Here is a 16,568-nt window from a genome sequence, read left to right on the forward strand (position 1 = left end):
CAGCATTTGGACAAGGAGGTTGCCAATTATCAGGCTGAAGAAGAGAAACTGGCAAAATTGTTAGATGCTGAAAAGAGTCCTGAAGGACAGTGGATAACACCCAGCAAACAGGTAATAATTCCCCAACATCTTATAAGGAAAATCACAGAGAAACAACATAACTCATTGGAGGATAAAGTCTATGGTAGAAGCAGGGAAGCCTCAAGTGTTGAGCATACGAATGACTGGTATAATGAAAAACATTGTTAAAAAGTGCCAGACCTGTTTAAAGAACAATACACATCAAATTATATGGCCTACACCTGGGATTGCTAAGAAAGGAAATTGTCCAGGAGACTATTGGCAAATAGACTTTGCAGAGCTTCCACATCAAAATGGGTACAGGCATTTATTGGCACTGGTAGATACTTTTTCAGGATGGCCAGAAGCTTTCCCTTGTCACATCAACAAATATAGGGAGGTGATAAAAGTTTTGTTGAAGGAAATTATCACTAAGTTTGGAATGCTAGTGGGAATGTCATCAGACAGAGGTTCACACTTCATTGCTAATAGTGCAAATCTCAGTTAAAATGTTAGGGGTGAAATGGAACTTGCACACCCCATGGAGACCTCAGTCCAGCAGGAAAGCAGAAAGGATGAATCAGAGTGAACTAAAGAAAAAATAGTCAATCTCTATTTCCCATTAGCAGTGATGTTTGGACACTTCCTGGGAAGTGGGTCTTCAGCATGCGTAATGGTTTCTTTGGAAGGCAAACATTGAGGAATCATGAATGCCCCCCCTTTCCTCCTCTCTTCCTTGGCTTTATATATCTGAACTGATGTCATATGGTATGGAATGTCCCTTTCTCTAATTTGGGTCAGCTGGCCTGGTTGTGTCCCCTCTCAGGATCTTGTCCACTCCCATCCCTTTGATGGGGGAAGGAATGTCCGAGGGACAGTGCTTCTCAGCTGGGGCCAAATCACTGGTCTGTTTTCAATACCCATTCAGCTACTAATGCAAAGTAGAGCAGTGTAAGAGCTGTGAACTTTACCTCAGTCAGACACAATACGGTGCTATAGCTAAAAGAATTTTCCAACATCTTCCCCCACTACTGCATAGACTTCTTAAGGAAATATAACTTGTTCAGCAGCAATAGCTACCAAAGTGAATAATAGTTTTGTTCTCAAACTTTCAAACAAAGTTACTGACCCAAATTGAGGCCAGGATGGAAAATTACTATGACCATGGCCTACTGTCTTGTGGGCCTATAAACAGCAGTCTAAAGTGAGAGCCTGTCCTAGGTTGGAAATGGGGGTGTGTATTCTATTGTTATCTGATGGGGCAGTTATCTTCTGTTGATTGGGCAGTTTTCTTTATCTCTTCCACAACCAATCCTCCCTCTGGGAGATATCTTCTGTTAATGGGCCATTGAGTCTCACTGCATGACTGATAAAATTACATCATCCCACTGTGATAAGCTCTGCCCAGAGGGAGGAGCCAAGCATTCTTAACTGGATGTAATCAGAGGTCTGGAAGACCACAGGCAGCCTTTTCCACTGGATTCCCAGAGGAAGACTAGGCCCATCTACACCACCACTGGATCTTCAGAGGAAGACTACACCCTTCTAAAGGATCACTGCTTCAACAGAACCACATCTGGCACTCCAGGAAGACTGCAGCCACCATTTCAATTGGACTGCTACCAACACCCTGACCAACAGGGTGTCAGGTTGTATTCTGACTCTGTCAGTGTTGTTTTGGTTTACTGCATTGTTTTTTGGGGTTTTTTTCTTCCCTAATAAAGAACTGTTATTCCTGCTCCCATATCTTTGCCTGACAGCCCATTAATTTTAAAATTATAACAATTCAGAGGGAGGGAGTTTATATTTTCCATTTCAGGGGAGGCTCCTGGCTTCCTTAGTAGACGCCTGTCTTTTCAGACCAAGACAGAACCTTTGAGCTTTTGCAGACTGCAGTGGGCTACAACCAGCAATCACCCACTGAGTGGAGTCTTTCAGAATCAGCAAACTCAAATTTGCTATACTCAGAGGATTGCCAAATGATGACAATGGATCCTGGGCTGGTACTCCCACTCCTCAAGGCTCAACCCTTTTCCCACTGAGAAGATGCAAAGGCATCTGAAGTGAGTATTTCACTGAATTAGATGGGAATTTTTCACAGGTATCTTGTACAGACTCTTTATGTCTGTGTGCATGAGAGTGTGAATATGCTATAGCAAATGTACCAGGAATGCTTCTCTCCTAGATTTTCAAGTTCATTTGATTTGTAAGTAAGTTAGGCCTGTGAGTTACTGTTGTGGTATAGTAAATTCTAAATGAATTGTTTGCTAAATTCTTTGACTTAAATAATGTGAAAAATATTTTTGTGATTCATGTCAATTGGCAATGGAATCAGCAAATGCTTGTATCTGCTGTGTCGAAAATGGGTGCATTCCCTGGGATAGCTACAAAGAACGATTTTGAAACTTTCTGACCGAATAGCCAAATAAAGCATCAAAATAGAAGAAGTATAGTAAAGAGATGAGGTAGCAAGACGACTGGTGCTTAGAATAAAATAGAGGAAGTTGTGGTAAAGCTAAGACATATTGCAACAAAGCAACTAAATGCTTATGTATAATAAAAAGCTTGATGCACTTGACAAAATCATGTAGCAAACACCAGTGTAAGGCCTTCCTCCAGATGGCCACAAGAAGGACAGAAAGCCAATGACCACCTGGAAAGATTATGAAATTGCTGATCCCAGCTTATTGATATTTGCTGATTCGGACTAACCAAGCACATTGGAAAATGCTTTGTAGGTTTAAATCAGTATATATACTTTGTTGAACTTGTAAATGGTGTGTTGTGCCGTTAGTGGAGCGGTGACTCCCCAGCCACCCAGTGCTGCTTTCTTTAAAACAAAAGATATAGAAATAAAATTCAGTTTGGCTATCAAAATTTTATATCAGTAATTGTTTAAGTTAAATGATATCAAGTGCTGCTAAGTTTAAGTTAAATTAAGTGCTATTGGGCCTTTAGATCATATTCCTTTTTATCTTTACCCTTTCCTATCCTTTTGCCTGCTCCCCCCCCCCCAGCAGCCTCCACATAGATAATTTGGGGTTTATTTTCATTTTGATTGATTGATTGATTGATTGACTGATTTTGGATTTTTGTTTGCTTTTTTTCTCTGTGTGTTTTATCCATCTAGTAAATAGTAGAGTAAACCTTGCCACAAACTTTGTCATGCTGTTGTTTTTATATGAAACCTGTTTTTGTTGATACCTTTGCCAGTGATTCTTCAAGTGATCTTAAAAAACTCTCTCATAACAGCTCTGTACACTCCATCCCCTCCATTACACAGTCAGCCACCTGCAGCCTTACCTGCCCTGCCCATCCCTCCTAAGGAGCCTGTAATCACCCACCACGGCAATGAATACCTTTTTGTAGGTAAAACACCTTCTTTTTTTGTATACTTTTGCTAACAATATTGCTATTGTTATTGTGTGTGTCTTATTCCATTGTGTTGTGCTTTCAGTAAATCGTTATCTCAAACAATGGTCTCTGCTTTTGTCCCTCCCTTACTGGGCAGGGTGAAGGAAGGGGAGTGGCTTATTTGGAGTTTAACTTCTGGCTGGTGTTAAAACCAGCACACTCGCCAAATAGGCATCAAGCAATCACCTGCACTAACTTGCTCAGCAGTTCTTCCAGCAGTACCTGTCAGTGTGTATGTGTGGTAACACTGGCATTGATGTAGCATGCAGCAGTTAAATGGAGAAACAGAAGCCCGATCTGTACCTGCAGATCTCAGAGTGTCTGCACCAGTAAGGTTCTGAAGGACAGAATACATCTGAGATGTTCCATGTCCATTTGGTCACATTTTCCATAGCTAGTTTAAATGCCTTCCTTCTGCTGAGTCACATAACACATGCTGCCATTGGAAATAGGGAGAAAGAACCCAGGAGTCCAAATATTACTCCTAAATCTAGACCAATATAAGAGGCTTTTCTGTCACATTAATCTCAGTGACAGAGTTGTGAAATTGTTGTTATCACCTCCTCAGCCCAACAATGACAAGTTGGGCTGGTGAGGACACTGCTGGTCAGTTTGTTGTGCGAGGGGAGAAATAGAGTTTTATAGGGCAGATGTCATAAGTAGTCAGTTACTAGGTAGCAAACATAGGCAGTCTAACTGCCATTAGGTCGGGAGGCAGGAGAGGGGAAAGCATCTGTAGGCCACTGAAGACATTACTGACATTATAAGACTTCTACAGGAAAAATGTTACTGTAGAAATCTATATAGCTGTGAGTTACTACCAGAAAACTGATATGCATCTTCCTTCTGGAAAGCAAACTACCTTTAAGGTGTTTAAACCACCTTTGTAAGTTTGGGGCTGACAGTGGACATATTCTATACCAGTTTATTCCAAACACTGGATTTACAAGAAAGTACAGATTCATGACATTTCTTTCACTAGATCTTACTGAAGACATTCTGATGACACCATCATCCACACAGGGGTATCTATGAACACAGTGATATCCAAAGTGTGCTGCTACCACTGAATGATACTTGGTAAATGCTTGAGGTGACATTTGACTCAATCATAAGAATCTTTCTCAAGTAAACAAACATTTAAGCAAGAAACGTGATGTGAAGGGAAAAAAAAGAGAGCAGATTTCCACAGCAATCTTCAGAATAGGAAAGGCTAACAAAGCACACAATCTCAGCTTTCTGACCTTAGCTTCTGAAAATCTAGAATAGTCAAATACTAGCTTTCTTTGGCATGAGAAGCAATCAGGATAATATCCTTTCCCCATGTCATGGTTTGACGCTGGCGCAATGCCAGTGCCCCCATGAAAATATATTCTCCCTGGTATCTGCTGTGAGATGTGACCAGGAATAGAGCAAAGCAGGCTCCAACTTAGGAATAAAGAAGAAAAACTTTATTAACCTACAACTATATATAAAAAGAAACACACACAGAACTCAGAATGAAAACCTTTCAAAAACATTCCTCCTCCCCCCACCAAATTTCCAATACATCACAGTAGTACAAAACCTTGGATTCTCAATTCAGTCACCACCCCTCAGATCACCAACTCTCAGTCCATCACCACCCTTTAGATAATCAATTCTCAGTTCTTCAACAACAGAGGAGTCTCTCTTGTACCATAGGCTTCCCCTGGAAACACAGTTGAGACCTCTTGTGTTTCCATGTCACATGTGGCACCGCCCAGATAACATTTGCCATCGTGACATCTTCCTTCTATGTACAGTGCTCTCACCACTGCACATGGACCAGAGCTTCTTCTAGGGTTCCCCTTTTAAGGATGCTTTGCCCAGTTCCAAAAGAAGCACAGTCTCTCACTTTTGGGACACCTGTCCCCCCCAAATTCACCCCCTGGGGCCTAGGGGTCTTGAGAACAGAGGTCTTCTTCTTCCCTGAAGACGGAGGGCACCACCACCCTCCTCACCCGTCATCTCTGTTCACGCACTCCTTCACATAACACCACTGCACTCTCTTGGCTCCAAGCCATTGCCTCCCACTAAATGCAGTCTCTGTGTCACAGAAAAAAATGGTTCTGTCCATGGCTATACAAAAAAAGTCCAGCCAAAGGCCACTCCATCATCTTCTCCCACCTAGGATTCTTCTCAACTTCTCTCAGACATCTTTCACTTGCACAAACTTGCATCACATTGGCCCATTTCTTCTTATCTCATCTCTATCTCTCTTCTCATTCAACTCCAGGAGGATCAGCATTTGTAAGGTTTCCATCATCCAAGAAAATGGTTAAAAATCTCAGGCTCTGCCTGTCCAGAACTCCCACGCTGCCCTGCCAGGCACCTTCTCGCTGCACTCTTGCTGCATCCCCCCCTTCTCCTTCAGCTGTGCTGCCAGCACATGATATCAAATTTCAAGGTGGCACCAGTACAGGCACAGGCTCCCTCTTGCTCTCTCTGTCTCTCTGTGGGGGAGCTGCCCAATGCCTCTCGGTGCTCCTCCACCCTTCCATCCTGCAGGGGCCTTCACCTCCCTTCTCTGTCCAAGGCCCCGGCCTACCTCACCCGGCCGCATAGCTTCCCCTCACCCACCCAGACTGCAGCTGGGCAGGGGAGGTCTGACTGCTTTCATGGATGGAACCCAAGAGAAAGTTTTCCTGGGAGTTCTCTGCTTTTAACCCCCTGTGTTCTCAGAGGCGTATCCATGTCCTCAGTGGCCACACCAGGTGCCAATATTCAAATCTGAGCACCTATTGGTTTTACCACAGCATCCCAAAAAACTCACTTCCTTTTCAAACCAGGACACCCCAGAAGTCTTATCATTGTTTACTGAAGCAGAGTAATAAATGGTTTTCTGATCTTTGATTTTTTTTATGTTTTGTTTTTTTCTTGTTTTTAAGAATCCTCTGAAGAAAGATGAAGAGATTTATTTTTGTTGAAATGAACTGTGCAAACCCCAAGATTCATCACTGTAAGGCAATATTACTCCAGATACCTAAAAACTTATCATCTGTCTCCTTTCAACCTATGAAGTCTCTCATAAGAGCCCGAAAACTGATGTGAGGTTCTTGCACACCTCAAGCCGAGACTGATACAGATAACCATCCCACAGCTTGTGGAGCACAGGATTTGATGAAAGAACTGAGAGGTACAGTCTGCCTTGAAACAGGTCATTATGCTTGACCTTGGCTTCCTCTAGTAATTTATCAAGCACCTACAAAATGTCATTTGAGGTAAAGGAAGGGAAAATGGGAGGAATGACAAGAAACCTCTCAAGGCCATGGAAAAGATCTGCAAAAGCAAGTCCAGAGGAGGGCCACATAGATAGGTGCTCTGAGCAACCTGATCTAGTTGAAGATGTCCCTGCTCATTGCAAGGGGGTTGGACTAGATGACCTTTAAAGGTCCCTTGCAACCCAAACTATTCAATTATACTATTATTTCTGGCAAGCAGAATAATTTTGCTCTCTAGGCACCCCTACATATACTCCCAAACCCATTGCACTGGTCCTTTTTTAAACCTGAACAGAGGAACGCCCTTCATCCAGCTGCTCCAAGCTCTCTCTTCCACTCAAATTGCACAAAGGGACTGCACAGATCCTTGCTCTGTATTTACCAGTTAACTGTGCTTTACATCAGAAAACAGAATTAAAAAAATCCAGACAAAGCTCAAAGAGGGTCTTTGAGAGGCTTCTCAGTGACTTAAAGAGCTGTACCCACCAACACAGGGTCAAATTCCTGTCTTCTACTGTAGTAATAATGAACAAAGGAAATACCTGAAGTCCCAACTCCAGAGAAACTTTCAGAAGAGTGATATCTGGTAAGCTGTCCATGAGTGTTGCTATTTTAAATGCATCCTGGGCAAGTTTGAAGATGTGTGATGAGGAGTGGATATTTTTCTGAATGGATTCTAACACTGTTTCCAGTCTCTGAACATCACCTGCAAGGTGTAAACAGAATCACCAAAACAGAACAAGCTTCCAAAACATACAGAAATGCATTATAATTGAGCTTGCCTTTGCTACAAAATAGTACAGTGTTTCAGTTATGCCCATTTTAATTTTATAAACCTTCCATAATGAAATTACATGAACAAAAGATACAAGACCACAAATTCCCCTGGTGTCTGATGGTGTTAGTGTAGTACATGGCTAAAAGTCATCTTGATTTGTGAATTTTAGAAGTGATTTGTCTACTCTTGGTTTTCCCACTCTATATTGTGTCAGAAGAACAAAAAGCTGTCTCATCAGCCTCAAATGAAACTCATCTGGCTACTATGTAGCTAGTTTAACCACTTTTCTAGAAAATTAAGTGACAGGTTTAAGTCAGTTCAGTTTGTTTTTCCCATTTCAAGCTCCTGTCAGGCTGCCATTTGAATTCTAAAACACAAGTTTTATAATCTGTTTATTTAATGAAACATTAAAAGCATGCACTTAGTTCAGTATGTAATTGACAGCAATGTACCTTTGGCTGCTGTCAACATGGTAGATGCCAGCTCACACTGCTGGGATTCGATGTGACTTAGGGTGAACCAGCGGGGATACCGGTTTGGAACAACTGATGCAATGTGGTGTGGACGGGATGTATCTCCCAAAGGAGCCATAGATTCCAATACTAGCAACCTGGAATAAGAAAGAAATACTCTTTCATCAAATCATTATTATATTAGGTTACTCATAAGCAAAACTAAAGCTGCAAGAACACTTGACCTTGTTTATTAAATGTGCAGTTTGGGGTATAAAGATATTGGAAAACCACTTCTTTTCTTGGGGAATCTTAAAATCCATTTGCCAAACATGCCTACATCAGCAGGGATCTGTAAGAATTCATAAGACAATTAAGTCATTGTGTTGGTTTTGGCTGAGGTAGGGTGAATTTTCTCCATGGTGGCTAGTATGGGGCTATGTTTTGGATTTGTGGTCTTTGCTGCTTTTTGCACTGCCAAGCTGGCAAGGAGGTTTGGGGCACATGGGAGGTTGGGAGGAGACATGGCCAGGACAGGTGACCCAAACTGACAAAAGGGATATTTCAGACCATATGGCCTCATGCTCATTATATAAAGTGAGGGGAAGGAGGACACCTCTATATAGCTTTATATATGTAAAAATAAATTACATGTAAATTCCCTAGTTGATTTTTTCCAAGCACAAAAGGGGGAGAAAAAAAAGCATTATTAAATAGTTTAAACAAACAGGAAAAATCCTAACTAACATAATGCAAAAAGGATTATTAGGTTATGAGTAACAGCAAATGGACAAAGATCTTGAAAGGAAAATTTCCTGTCACTTTGAATTTCATTGCCAGCTTCTATGTTCCTTTGCTGTGAAAAGAAATGTTGTTGTGAATTGGTGGCTTTCATGCAATTTTGGCAAGATTAGGGAAGATTATAACAAGCACAAGCAGATTTAGCATTCTTCACTTTTTTGCCCTTTGAAACATCAATTATTTAGTTAGGTCTTAGCAAAGCTACTTTGTGATTAAACATCGCCATTAAAGGCTGACTCACAAAGCCTGGGTTGAAATTCAGGCTTAACAGGGAATCAGCCAAATGAAGCCAAACATTTGAGTTCATACTCCAAGTGAACAGTCAACTAGGTCACTGCAGATCCACATTCTCCAAGGCTGTACTCCATATGTTTCAGTGCTGCAAGCAGAGAACTGTTGACAAAAGTGACCATCAAGGATAGCACACCCTGTCCTTGCAGCCCTGAGGTGCATGCACAAAAGGCCTTATGGTCTCAAATTCTATTGATTTCACACTGAGTGTTCCACACACTAAAAGAAAATTTAAAAAAAGAAAAGAAAAGAAATTGCAACAGATGATGTTGAATGCAGAGAGGCAAAATACTCCAGAGTTGTCATCATGGCTCAATGACCTGTGTTGACTAACACTTAACACTTATGTCTGGAGAGCAACTAGCTGTCATCTTGAGAAGTTAGCTTCTTTCATAAATGTTCAAGTGAAGAAAGAAATCTGTTTGACTTCTAAAAGCATGAGCAGCCATGCAGATTTCTATGTGGAAACATTTTACCCATGCCATAAAGGAAGAGATGGTTAAATTTCCCTCTTCTGATCCATTCCACCTCACAAACATGAGACACACATTTGTATTGGGTTTGCACAGCCAGATTTTGATAGTGGAGGAACTACAGGGGTGGTTTCTGTGAGAAGCTGCTGGAAGCTTCCACAGTGTCTGGCAAAGCCAATCCCTGGTCGCTCCAAAAATGGATGTGCCACTGGTCAAGGTTGAGTCAACTAGAAATGGTGGTAACATATGTAAGAAAGAAAACCAGAAATTGTTGTGCAGTTGTAATTTCAGCCAGAGAAGAAGGGAGTGAGAACATGTAAGAGCAACTCTGCAGACACAAAGGTCAGTGGAGAAGAAGGGGGAGGAGGTGGTCCAGGCACCAGAGCTGGGATTCCTCTGCAGCCTGTGGTGAAGAACACAGTGAAGCAGGCTGCTCCCCTGAACCCCATGGAGGTCCATGGGGATGCAGAGATCCACCCACAACCCATGCAGGAGCCCCATGCCAAAGCAGGTGGATGCCTGAGAGGAGGCTATGACCTCAAGGGAGACCTGTGTAGACAGGGTCCCACACTGGGGCAACCTGTCCTTGGAGGACTGCACTCCATGGAAGAGTGACCTACATTGCAGCAGTTAGGGGGGGACTGTTGCCTGTTGAATGGACTCACTGCAGCAGTTTGCAGAGAACTGTTGCTTGTGAGGTGGACTCACATCAGAGAAATTTGAGGAGAACTGTCTCCCATGTGAAGGACCTCACAGTGGAGCAGGGGAATGACTCCTCTCCTTGAGCAGCAGGAGAAGACACAGGTGATGAACTGACCATAACCCCCATTCCCTGTCTCCTTGTGCTGCTGGGGTGGGAGGCAGAGCTGGAAGGAGGGAGGGTTGTGGGAAAGGTACTTTTAAGGTTTTATTTTATCCTGCTCTGATTTTGTTAGTGTCATAAATTCAGTGCATATCTCTATGTTGAGCCTGTTTTGCCCGTGATGGTATTTGATGAGTGCTCTCTCCTGGTCCTTATGAACCTATGAACCCTTTGTTAAATTTTCTCTCCCCTGTCCAACTGTGGAGGGGAGTGAGAGAGTGGCCTTGGTGGGTGCCTGGTGTCCAGTCAGTGTCAACTCACTACAACATTCAATCTTCCTGTTTTCTTTCTTCCTTCCCCACCTCAAAACAACATTTAGGTTTAGTTAGTTATTAATTTGGTTTTTATCAGGAGTGTTTTGTATACTGAAGTATCACTTTGGTGTGAATGAAAAAAGTAACTAACGTTCTTTATAAGAATTTTTGAGAAGTTTCAAGGAACACAGACAGACATGAAATAGAAAGTGTCTGCATCTTCTGTCACCGCAGTTCAAAGTTCAAGATAGCAGTCCATATTTCTTAAGAGTGCCAAATATATTACAAAATATTAAAAATGCATAAGTAAATAATATTAAAAAGCTCAACGCCCATCTGCCTTAAAAGTGATGCCAAGAGAGCTATGGAGAACAGCCCTGATTATGCTGATGTCTCCTATGATTTTACCAGCTAGAAACAAAAAGATAACTCTTTCTTATACTGGTCTGTTTGAGAAGTAACTTCTTTGGCCAAGATGGCAGCTTCATTCCAAAAGATGGCTGGACCTCCCCATAATCAACTAGAGATTTGGATTTTTCAGTGCCTTTCTTGTTTTTCCAGTTGAAAAAGGAAATTTCCAGAAAAGAAATTATCAGTTATGATTTGTTTCTTGGGAAAGTCCAAATAATTCTTCAAGAGGAATGGCATGTTGCCATAATATTCACTGAAGCATTCAGTGCACTGTGCAAAGCTACTCATAGATGTCTATTCTAGCCTTTTAATGTGGTCTCGGTCGTTTAGTTTAAGGAGGAAAACTCTCCACAATCTCTGAGAAACACTTTAGGGTAGTGACTGAAATTGAATACAAGGATACAAGTGTACTTTATAAAATTGATATTTTTAAAATTCTAATTCTAAAAATTCAAATTCAAAAATTCTAATGCTAAGTAGCAAGTATGCAAAGTTGTTTCTCATATTTCTTACATTCCTTCCCTAACACCCACTATTAGACACTCTTGGAGGCACAAAACTCCAAACAAGCTATGCAGACCTTTGCCCTGACTTGATGGTAGCTATGTTTTGTTCCTATGCATGCCTTCCCATTTAGTCCTTTGAACATGGGACTATTTTCTCCTCATTTGGATTTCTAGAGTATGCTAGTTTTGGCTGGGATAGAGTTAATTTTCTTCCCAGTGTCTGGTATGGGACTGTGTTTTGGATTTGTGCTGAACACAGAGTTGATAATATAGAGATGTTTTTGTTATTGCTGAGAAGGGCTTACACAGAGCCAAGGCCTTTGCTGCTATTTGTACTGCCACTCTGGGGAGAGGCTGAAGACGCAAGGGAAGTTAGGAGGAGACACAGCCAGGACAGATGACCCAAACTGACCAAAGGGATATTTCAGACCATCTGACATCATGATCAGTATATAAAGTGAGGGAAAGCAGCTAAACAGCAGATGATCCTAAGACTGCTAGTGGGATGCCTCTGCTCATTTCCTTGCCACTTGCATTATACACATGCAACCACATCAGTAAAAGAACACACACATGTGCTAAAGCTGTTGTTCAATACAAAACCACAAGTCCCAATAGTGGAATTCTAGAAGGATTTGTAACATAGAATGTTGTTTTATAGTTGTATATAAACACTAATTGTACATTTATAAATTATACTGTAGTTAGTACAGACATCGATTGCTTTTACAGATGACAAAACCAAAGTAATTTCTCCTTAAACAGAACAATGCTTTTAGAAAAAAAGGCTAGGTCTTCACTACCAAGCTTTTTCCCGTTTTTCAAACCGCTACTTGTGTTCTTTCTAGATGACTTGTGAATACATACCGCATGGCTCTCAGTGCACTTTTGAATGCCAATTCAGCATCATGAGGTAGGAGACAGGTGAAAAGATACTTGGCAAATGTGTGCATTGGAACACTGTCTCGATGGATGACTTCACCTAAACCACTATATGGTCCAGCTGTGGGAAAGAAAAAGAGAATATCAGTCTTTACAGACTGTTAAAACTCAACTTCTGGACCTTTAGAACCCATTCATTACACCTTGAGTTAGAGTTGGTATTCAGAGAGAGCTTGCTGTACAAAAGGTAAAGTTCTATTGATATGTCTGTGAAATATATTACAAGTATATTAAATGCCATCTATTCTTTGTGACAGCAAGACACATTGCAAATTGTATAGTACTAAGCACACTACCAATGCACATACAAATGACAGAATGGTCCCAGGGCTCCATGGGGCTCATTCAGAAAATCTATGGTATGCAAAAGTAGAAGGTGATAATCCTAGCTTTGCCTCTGTGTAGTTATATCATGTACATGAATTCCTATGCACCCTCTGTTGGTTCATAATTGTCTTATCACAAATCCACAGGAAAAAAATAAGTGGCTACAGTGGAAAACCAGGTATTTTAAATTGAATTTACATGACAAATCAGTCCAGCAGCACCTGATCCTTATTAATGTTTCACTTGACATTAGGCATTTAAATAACCCTTTGGTCTAGACTTGGTCTCCGGAGAAGACTAGGTAAGATCTTGCATCAAAGTTGCTTTTGTTAGTCTATTATAGCCACACAATCTTAAAAATTATGTTTGTTGTGGGGAAACTATTCTCATTGTTGAGGCAATAGATTTTGCTCACACTCAGTGCAGTACTTAACAACAGTGTTAAGAATGACAACAGAAATGACAATTTAAAAAAATTGCATGAAACTGCTGAGTTCTGATTATTCATAGTGCATAGGAATTCCATTTTTGCATTGTTCTTGCAACCTTAAGACTGTTATTCTTATTAATAGGAACATTGTGTCAAGCAGTTTTTTACTTCAGTGGCTAGAGGTTCAGATGTTAAACATTGCAAGATACAGAATAAGAATCTTAAATTAAGTATTATTGGACAATTATTGCACAAATAGCAGCCAGCAGTCCTAGAAGTTACCACTTCCTCCTCTACTAGAGATTCCAACCCATCACACTTGGATGGATGGATGGATGGATGGATGACTGTCCGACACTTCTTTCATTGCAGTCACATGTATCGGTTTCTGGCTGTGGTTCAAACTAACATGACTGACCCTTCACTGAAGCAGATGAGGAGTACTCACAAAATTTATTCAACCACTTCTGCTGCATGGAATCACTAACTCCATGAGAGAGAAATGTTAACAACTTAGACCAGCACAGCTGTTTCATCAGTGTTTTTGACTGGTGCCTTAGCACAAAATGTGAAGGTAAAAATCACTAGGCATGAAAAAAAAATCTGAGCTCCATAGGTGGCCATTTCTGAAGGCTGGAGATATTCACAATGGAAACATCAATGAAGATTAAGTAGGTGACAGTGTGTCTCAGTCATTTTAAATTGAAAGCTGTTCAAAAGTAGCTGTCATTGCTTGTATGAAAGAAGCGATTTCATGTCTGTTTGCCAGTTGGTGGTCCATTCAGAAACTCAGAAGACTGAGAATAAATGACAAAGCATTTATATGAAAATATATTCTGCCATTAACTTAGCAGTCAAGCAAAAAAATAGAACAGTTCTTGCAACACAGTCTTATGTTCTGCTTTCCCATGTATTCAAATGGTAACTACACACAGCATGCATTAATCTGCATTAACAGCATAGAAATTAGCCTAATACTGGATTAAACTTTCTTTATTATATCTACAGAACGTCAACTATAAAATCACAATGGATATGATTAGAATTGTAAATCACTGCACATTTTTCCTCCATGTGATCTGGCAGTTTCTGCCTAACCTGGAGTAAACTGAAGTTATTGCAGAAAAGACAGATTTCTCAACACATAGTAATGCAAGGCCACTGTTGCATGCTGCTCACCACAATAATTTTGTAGGTAGCTATTTTAGTAGGTTTCTTGCTATGATCACTCATTTACTACTCTAAGTAAAAAAGTATATCATTGATCACAGATGTAAACTAGAAGTATCAGAGAATACTTGAGAAAAATCCTGGCTTTTCCTCATACAGCATCCTAACCAATAAACAGATACAGCAAATTGATTTTATAATCCATAGGATCCCTCTATAGTTGTGAATAGCTGGATCCAGCCAGAAGCTGTTCTTGTTCAAAGGCCATAAAGCAGCGACTCTCCTTATGGTGCAGCTTCTCTACAGTTTCAAATGGTACCACCAGTAGGTACCAAAGTTTTTAAGGATCTGGGCAATAATAGTGACTCAAAGCTGAGAACCCTAAACAACATAGTGCATCGCCTCCATTAAAGAAATAGTTTTAAATGACAAATGTCTTACAGAAAGAAAGCAAAACCTGACTGCTATGTAACAATCTTCACAACTGACCTAGAGCAGTATCCAACTCCTCACCATCTCTTGAGAAAGCACTGAAAACTTGGACCACACCTTTAGACACTTAGTTCCTTTAAGTTTTTCCCTCCAGTTAAAAACCCCCAAAAATTAGAATAGCAATCTTAGAACCCACAAGATTACTCTTTGAAGATAAGGCTTAAGTGTTATATGTCAAGCCTTTTTAAAAGCTAAGGCAAAAGCATGCACTTTTTGGTACAGATTTTATTGCAATACACAATTGCAATTCCCAAACACAAGTTATTTGTCTTAATCAAAATTTAGTCATGAGACCAGGCCATAAGCCTTAATATTTGTCAATATATTTCAATTTTCAGGGATGATACAAACTTCAGAGGCAACTCATATTCCTAATTGCTACAAAGGAAATGTTATATTTCTGTCCCAGCAAATTTAAGTGAATTTTCTGAGCTCTTCACTGGGGAATAGAGGTAAAAATCTTCATACATTTACAAAGCTGCCAGTCATTTTTCAGGAGTCAAATGACATTTTGAAATTTACTACCCAAGAACTGTTGATGATAACTGATGTCTATATTATTAAATTGTGAGCCTGGATACTGAACAAATCTAAAGAAGAAAATGCAATAAAAATAAAGGCTTTTAGGTTAATAGATATCTTATCTCCACGGTCATGTGATATCTGAAATATGTTTGATTTTCATAAGAGATTGGAAATAAAATTTTGCCAGAGTTCTACATCAAAAAACATCTTAAGTATATAAGGCAGTTTCCACTGGAATACTAATTCCATGGGCTTGTGTAAGTGAAGACAGTTTTAAAAATCAGATAGCATCTATGTTGAGCTACCTTCTAATAGGAAGACTGCTTGTTTTCGAAAAATCTTCACCAGAGTATCATCCAATTCAATTTCCTGTAGCTTAGAAATGAGCTGTTCCTCATTTCGACAAACCTTCTCTTGTGCATACAAGCCATCTGGCATTATTCGTTGCTGTCCCAGCCCTATCAATGCTACTTCCACAGCCAGCGTTAAATAAGATTCCCCTTCTTCTAAAAGCTTGTGTGCAGGCAGGTGCTGGTACTCCAGAGATTTGCATTGCCCCATGTTCTCTGTAAAGAGCGACACAAAGAACAACACATCAGGAAATCATTAAAATCCATAATCTGCCTATAATGCTACATTTTCAAATTCTTCCTCTGTCAGTATCAATTTTTAAAAAATATTTAAATTATGAGTGCAATCTCAATATCCAATCATCCAGTATAAACTACCTGATCCAATTGCACATCACAGAAATACACAAAACAATTAGATTTTTAAAAAATCCACTCTAGTAAAAATAAAAGTTTTCATTTTAAATTGCATGATTTGGAGAAAGGCAGTTTCTCCAGCTTGGTGTTAATAAGGCAAACATTGGGTGATCTATTTCAATTTTTTCCCTAACCCATTTCTGTATGCCCTTAAAGCTTTGATGTTGTATAAGTGGAAAGGGAAGGTGCTTCTACACCTGCATAGATTTCAGTTGAAGCTATTAGGATTATGCAAATACAGTAGGCCTGGGAACTCCACAATTTTAAAGCATTCTGTTTGCTAAAGCTCTCTTCATGTTTTTTTATTTGTTAGTTGCATTTATGATAAACACACATAATGTTTCTGACTTCTATTAGCACTAGAAATGCTA

General features: G+C 40.2%; 1 protein-coding gene across 1 annotated transcript in view; it reads right to left on the reverse strand.

The window, feature by feature from the left end:
• The window catches only part of LOC128941434 (zinc finger SWIM domain-containing protein 6-like), a 334,075-nt gene that overhangs the window by 40,911 nt on the left and 276,596 nt on the right, over positions 1 to 16,568 (reverse strand). Inside the window, exons 9-12 of the mRNA XM_054283199.1 lie at positions 15,736 to 15,996; positions 12,412 to 12,547; positions 7,947 to 8,104; positions 7,259 to 7,422 (exon numbers count right to left, since the gene is read on the reverse strand). Coding sequence (XP_054139174.1) covers positions 7,259 to 7,422; positions 7,947 to 8,104; positions 12,412 to 12,547; positions 15,736 to 15,996 — 719 coding nt within the window. The remainder of the gene's footprint in view (positions 1 to 7,258; positions 7,423 to 7,946; positions 8,105 to 12,411; positions 12,548 to 15,735; positions 15,997 to 16,568) is intronic.

This window comes from Melozone crissalis, unplaced genomic scaffold (genome assembly GCF_028551555.1).
Source record: "Melozone crissalis strain CALT ecotype California unplaced genomic scaffold, PUWL_Pcris_2 ptg000035l_1, whole genome shotgun sequence".
NCBI lineage: Eukaryota > Metazoa > Chordata > Aves > Passeriformes > Passerellidae > Melozone > Melozone crissalis.